General features: G+C 52.1%; 1 protein-coding gene across 1 annotated transcript; it reads right to left on the reverse strand.

Moving 5' to 3' along the window:
- Nucleotides 1-629: 629 nt before the first annotated feature.
- Nucleotides 630-6,043, reverse strand: LOC106898490 (phosphatase and actin regulator 4-like). The gene is made up of 7 exons (XM_014959766.1): nucleotides 5,976-6,043; nucleotides 5,659-5,838; nucleotides 5,034-5,089; nucleotides 4,088-4,149; nucleotides 2,987-3,124; nucleotides 2,296-2,372; nucleotides 630-1,364 (listed from the first exon to the last, which is right to left on the reverse strand). The coding sequence occupies exons 1-7, from the start codon at nucleotides 6,041-6,043 to the stop codon at nucleotides 1,349-1,351; spliced, it is 597 nt and encodes a 198-aa protein (XP_014815252.1). The 3' UTR covers nucleotides 630-1,348.
- Between the last annotated feature and the right edge of the window lie 63 nt (nucleotides 6,044-6,106).

The raw sequence follows: 6,106 nt of genomic DNA on the forward strand, positions 1-6,106 counted from the left end.
GCAGGCCATGGCGGCGGGGCGAGGGCAGGCCGGGGGGCCCGGCCCGGTGTTGGCACGGCACGGAGGGGCCGGTGGCACAACCAGGCCCTCCCCGAGCAATAAAAGAGACAGGTTATTGAACAATTCAAGTCCTTTCCATTCCCACACCTCCATTCTCCTCCCCCCTCCTTCGCCTTAAGTGGCATCTCACGCAGGGGTCAGGTCTGTGCATGATACAGCAGTGGCCAATAACAGAATTCTTTTTAAAAAAAACCCCACATTTAGGAAGAACCGATATGACATCATCCTCAGAAGAGAAAGAGTATCTTTAAGGTCACTTTTTAAACCTCTTCTCCCCCCTCCCTTCCACCCACACAGTGAAATTATCAAGTTTCCAGTAGGTTTAAGCTGTAAAAATGAGAAAAGGCAAGTTTCACCCTGATTTGGGAAGAGTAAAAAACATCAGAGGGGAAGCCACAATAAAAAGACTTGACTACTCTCACAGCTTCCCCAAATTAAAAAGTTTTAAAAAGGCAACAGTCTTTTCCTGGTTCTGTAATTTGTTATACAAGCCTAGATACCTCGAGACACGATCTGTTAACACCACAGCGAGTGTGAGAGAATGGGGAGGGAATGTTTTATAACATTTAAGTTCTGGGTTTTTGGGGTTTGTTTTTTTTTTTTTTTCTTTTTTTTTTTTTTACAAAAAGATGCAGCATATGTTAATAATCTATACAATTCCCTTCCAGGACAACAAAACCGTTGGTCAGTAGTGATTCAGGACATTTAAGGACGTGACAGAGACGCAAGCGAAACCCCCCTCCCCTCCCCAAAAAATTAAAAAATTAACGAGCGGCGTGTCGGTTGTCTTCCAGGTCAGCGTCTGCGGGGGGTTCTCTGTACACAGCTAATATACACACGTGCTTCCGAGCACATCCACTCGCCGTTCCTCAGCTTTCCAACACTAGAGCTGCCTTTTTTTGTTGTTTTGTTGTTTTCACCCCCCTTACTTTTTCCTCTAGGTAAAGGAGGAGGAAAGGAAGGAGTCTTGTCCCCGAAAGGAGTCTATACAGCTGAGAACTGGACCGGTCCGGGCTGAGAAAGGGAGCGGAGACGTATCGCTGAGCAGCGCGAGGTATAGTGTTCAGTTCCAGCCTGATGGCACTCAAGACGTGTTTGTTCCAGTGAAATGCTACATTCAGACAGGATTATTCCCCCTTCCCTGGCCGAAAGCCCTTTTTTTTTTTTCTGGATATGTTTTTGAAGGCAAACCTTGGAAGAGCCGAGGTTCCACCCTCGCTGTATTGCCTAGGAGAGGGACGCAGAGAACTTCCAGGACTCTCAGGTCTCTTGCTCCCTTCTTGGAAGATTATGGTCGATGGTACCTAAAAGCCAAGTGAAAAAAAAGCAAGTGTCACCCTTGGGAATGCAGGTTAAATGGTTATCGAGGAGCTACAGATGGCCAAGAAGAGTAAACTGGACAAGGGAACAGAGTGTATCCTCAGCAAGCTCCCTGATGATAACAAACTGGGAGGACTGGCCGACACTCCAGAGGGCTGTGCCGCCATCCAGAGTGACCTGGACAGGCTGGAGAGCTGGGCAGAGAAGAACCTCATGAGGTTCAACAAGGGCAAGTATAGGGTCCTCCACCTGGGGAGGAAGAACCCCAGGCACCACTATAGGTTAGGGATGGACCTGCTGGAAAGCACTACTGAGGAGAAGGATCTGGGGGTCCTGGTGGACAGTGAACTCTCCAGGAGCCAGCAATGGGCCCTTGTGGCCAAGAGGCCAACGGAATCCTGGGCTGTGCAGGGAAGAGTGTGGCCAGGAGGTGGAGGGAGGTCATTCTCCCCCTCTGCTCTGCACTGGGGAAGCCACAACTGGAATCCTGCATCCAGTGCTGGGCTCCCCAGTTCAAGAGAGACAGGGAACTGCTGGAGAGAGTCCAGCGTAGGGCAACAGAGATGGTGGAGGGATTGGAGCATCTCCCTGCTGAGGAAAGGCTGAGAGAGCTGGGGCTCTTGAGCCTGGAGAAGAGAAGGCTGAGGGGAGACCTTCTTCATGCTTCCAAGGATCTAAAGGGTGGGTTGAGGGAGGATGGAGCCAGACTCTTCTCAGTGGTTCCCAGTGACAGGACGAGGGGCAACGGGCACAAGCTGGACCATGGGAAGTTCCACTCCAATGTGAGGCAGAACTTGTTTGGGGTGAGGGTGGCAGAGCCCTGGCAGAGGCTGCCCAGGGAGGGTGTGGAGTCCCAAATCAGGAGATCTTCAAGCCTTGCCTGGCTGCTCCTGAGTGGAGCTCCTGAGTTCTCACCTCGTGAACTGCTTGCTGTCCTCATGGACTTCCATTTCACAGCTCTTAAACTCATTCAGCTCCTTCCGGATGGCAGCCTACGCAAAGAGGGAGAGATCTTTTTATATCTCCTGCTAAGACATAAACATATTAATTACCCTCTCGCCCACTTCAGGTGAGCTCAGACACGGCAAGAATGTGCTGCACCTCCAAGATGGAGGCACTGATCTCTACCACCTTTTGGTGGTGAAGAATTAAGAGCAGTTTTGATATGCAGGGGTGATGCCACGGCCCTTTGGGTGAAGGCTGAAGCTCAGAAGGCAGCAGCCACCCCGGCGTTCGCACTCAGCTGAGTTTAACCTGCCCCAACTCCTCCCCACTGAGGGCTGGGATGTCCCCACAAGGGGTCAGGGAAGACAAAACCAGTTTGCTGCCCTGCCAGCTTCTCGCCTGGACCTGCCTCAGCCTGTGAGGAACCACGCTCCTGACCAACGCCCTGCACGGGGCACCCTCTGGAATCACTTGGGAGCGGAGGTGGAGGCCAGGCTGGCGTGCAGACCGTGCCCACTTGGGCTCCCCATCACCCCAGAGGGGAAGATGAAGAGGTGAAGCAAAAGGAACAGAGCCAATCTCCTCAGCTCAGGCCCTTTTGCATGGGACACCCCGATTTGTGTCCCCTCCCCACACCTGGGGACAGGGCAGTCCCTGGTACCTTGTCAGCCGGCGTTAGCTTTGTCCATGGCTTATCTGCTCGCCGGTCGTAGTCCTGAGCGTCCGTTACTTCCACATATTCGTTAAACCTCAGGATCTTCCTGGCCTGCAGCTCTGCCACCGTGGGCCTTTGGCTAAGCTGAACACCAGCAAGAACAAAGAAAGTTCGTTTGTGCCTCCTCCAAAAAGGCAGTGCAGGATTAACCATTCCGAGCAGAACTAAAACCAGTTCCCTCACTGGGCCTGAACCAGAGACACTACTGGGTCCTGCTGGCAGCCTGCAAGGGAACAGGCAAACCTTCTTGCAGCCAGCGTAGACTGGTTTGGATCACAAGGCAGAAACAAGGTCACATCATCAAGGAGGAGGAATTTCACTGAATTTCACTGAATTTTTAGAGTTGGAAGGGACCATAGAGATCATCTAGTCCAACTCCCCTGCCAAAGCAGGACCACCCAGAGCTTGTCAGAGCATGTTACTCAGGAGCATCCAGGCGGGTCTTGAAAATCTCCAAAGAAGGGGACTCCACAACCTCCCTGGGCAGCCTGTTCCAGGAAGACATGGAGGGGTTTGGGAACCCCTAAACCCCTAAATCAAGCAAGCCCCTTCTTTCCTTCAACAACAGCAACACTCACAGGCCCTCGGGAAGTTTGTCCCAGCCAGGATTAACAACCACGAGTGACTCGGAGGTAAGAGCTAAAAAGCAGCTGGGACTCTGCTCGGCCTCTCCCACGCTGCTGTCACTTTAGGAATGGATTTTGGGGAGCCTGGCGTGAAAACCGTGGCCACTGAAGCTCTGTGTTACAAGAGCCAGGCCAGCCCCAGCAACCTTTCAAGTGCCAGCTGCCAAATTTAGTCCTCATCTAGCTCGTTACGCTCGCTGCCAGCTCAGATCTATCACTGACAAACGTGGCTGCGGTGCCAACGGCTCACGGCCGGCGACAGCCCACGTTCCAAAAGTCACTGCAGTCAGAGGGCACCGGGGACACTTACACAATAGCCCCCGTGACTTCCCCCCCAGCGAGGTAGCCACGATGTGCTCATAGCCCCCACCAGCCCCCACGGCTCAGCAGATGGCCATCCCAGCACGGAGACCAGCAGTACCTTTCTGGTGAGCCGGCGTTTGATCTCTCGCTTCTCAGCTTGACGGTCAGCTTCATTTTTCGCTGCCAAGGAAAAAAGAAAGAATACATTTTTTTTATTTTTTTTTTCCCCTCTAAGGCTTTGAAAAACGCTTTCCAGGCTTGAGCACGGGAGAGTTATCGAGCTGTATCAGATTATCTACGTATCTGAAAGCTCATCATGGCACGTCTGCGCTAATTACAGACAGAGAGCACCATCCAGCTCGATGCCCTGACGCCCCAAGCAACCCCCCCCCCTTGCCTGGCAGTGCCAATGTGGGCCTTTGCACAGCACGAATGAGTCATTCCCTCCAGCCCCAGCTACGTTAAAGATTAATGGCCATATTGTCAAAATACATCCCGGCCACTCTGCAGATTGCTCCTCCCCGAAGCTTTTGTGCTAAAGAGTTTAAAGAGAATAGCAGGGCAGATAAATATTTCAAATGGAAACTTCCCGAAGTGACATTTCCCTTTCCTCAAGAATGTTTATTTAAAACTTTTGCAGAGCGAGCTATGGCCGAGAGAAACACCCTTGAGGGAGCAACCAACTGCTGCTTTTTGGACCGGGCGACACAATGCTGTAATGTCTGGGCCACAAATAAAGGTCCAGCCCAAACAAAAACCAATTTTAACAGTTCTTGCTTTTAATAACAGAGTTGTCACCAGTTCACATATTTTCCCCTGAGGTGTCAGGCAGGGGACAGGGAACATTTCTAGAACAGGGTGTTTTGAATTGTATTGCTTGGTTTTATCCAGAGCTGGTCTAAGATGGTAATGGGAAAAATTAGCAAAACTGCCTCGTTACAGTGATACAACCAAAGCAGAGTCCTCCATCACTACCTTTCAGGCAGATTCCAGGTACACCCAGTCTAAGATGTTCAAGGCAAACTTGTTTTATTACCTAGAACCACTCGAGAAGCACTACTCACGTTGAAGTATGTTCCTCTGCTCCAGTTCTTCCGCTGTCGGTCTCTGACTCAGTCGCCTGAAGAAAAGCTGTAATGTTTTATCTGTTCCTTCATCAGCGGGGGGTGAAGAATACACCCAGGCTGCTTGGTTTCAGCTCACTGGGCAGCCCCCTCAACACCCCTCACTCACTGGGGGAGACCACTTGCTGCCCCATTTTGCACCCTCCTCTGCCCAAACGGGGTTGGAAAGCACGATGACCTCTCAAAAGCTCAGAGGAACCTTCGCTGGGGTCACAATTAAATGGCAGAGCCTGGAGTATCAGCAGCCTCAGCTTAATAACCCCCCTCAGCCTGCAGCTCTCCACCTCTTTATACACCCATCCATATTCTACAGCAATAACATTTCCTGTAATCCTTGAGATTTTCCCCTCCCGGTCCATTTAACATCTGGAAACACCGGCCTGTCAGGGGATATTGCACAATTCCAAGGAGGAACTTCCAACTTTTATAACCGAGGGGGGAAAAACAACACTTAGCCCCCCCCTCCCCGTCCCAGCAGCACCCATCAACATTCCAGCACAGGCTGCTTAGACGAGGTGACAGCTTTGTCCAACCCCACCCTAACACCCTCCTCTGTTCCTCCTACCTGATCAGCGTCGTCCCAATCTGGTGCCGGATTTCGTTCCACTCCTCCTTGCTCTTCCGAGGGAAGACAACCTTCTCCTCCTGCGGGGTGGTCACGTTCCCCAGCTTGATAGCGAGCGTGTCCTTCCTCTTCACTTTGTTAGCCAGCGTGCCTGTGAGGAGGAAGAGCAACGGGATGAGACTGAAGGCGGCAGGGCCTGAGCGCAGCCATACCAGCCACGTGCCCCTGGTAGTTGTCCTCTCCCCCAGGGTTTTGCTTGCTCCCAAGCTCCTCACGACAGCAAGAGCCAGCACTTCTGCGTGATGCCCACATCTCACCTAATGCTGTCCCACCTGAAGGAGGGGAAGGGGGGGACAGGGACAGCATGAGCTATTGCAGGAGCCATCTGCAACTGGAGGGGGGTGCATCTCAGCAGGTTTGGCTGGAGAGCCTTTGAAAAAGTGAGGAG

This window comes from Calidris pugnax, unplaced genomic scaffold (genome assembly GCF_001431845.1).
Source record: "Calidris pugnax isolate Ruff unplaced genomic scaffold, ASM143184v1 scaffold402, whole genome shotgun sequence".
Taxonomy (NCBI): domain Eukaryota; kingdom Metazoa; phylum Chordata; class Aves; order Charadriiformes; family Scolopacidae; genus Calidris; species Calidris pugnax.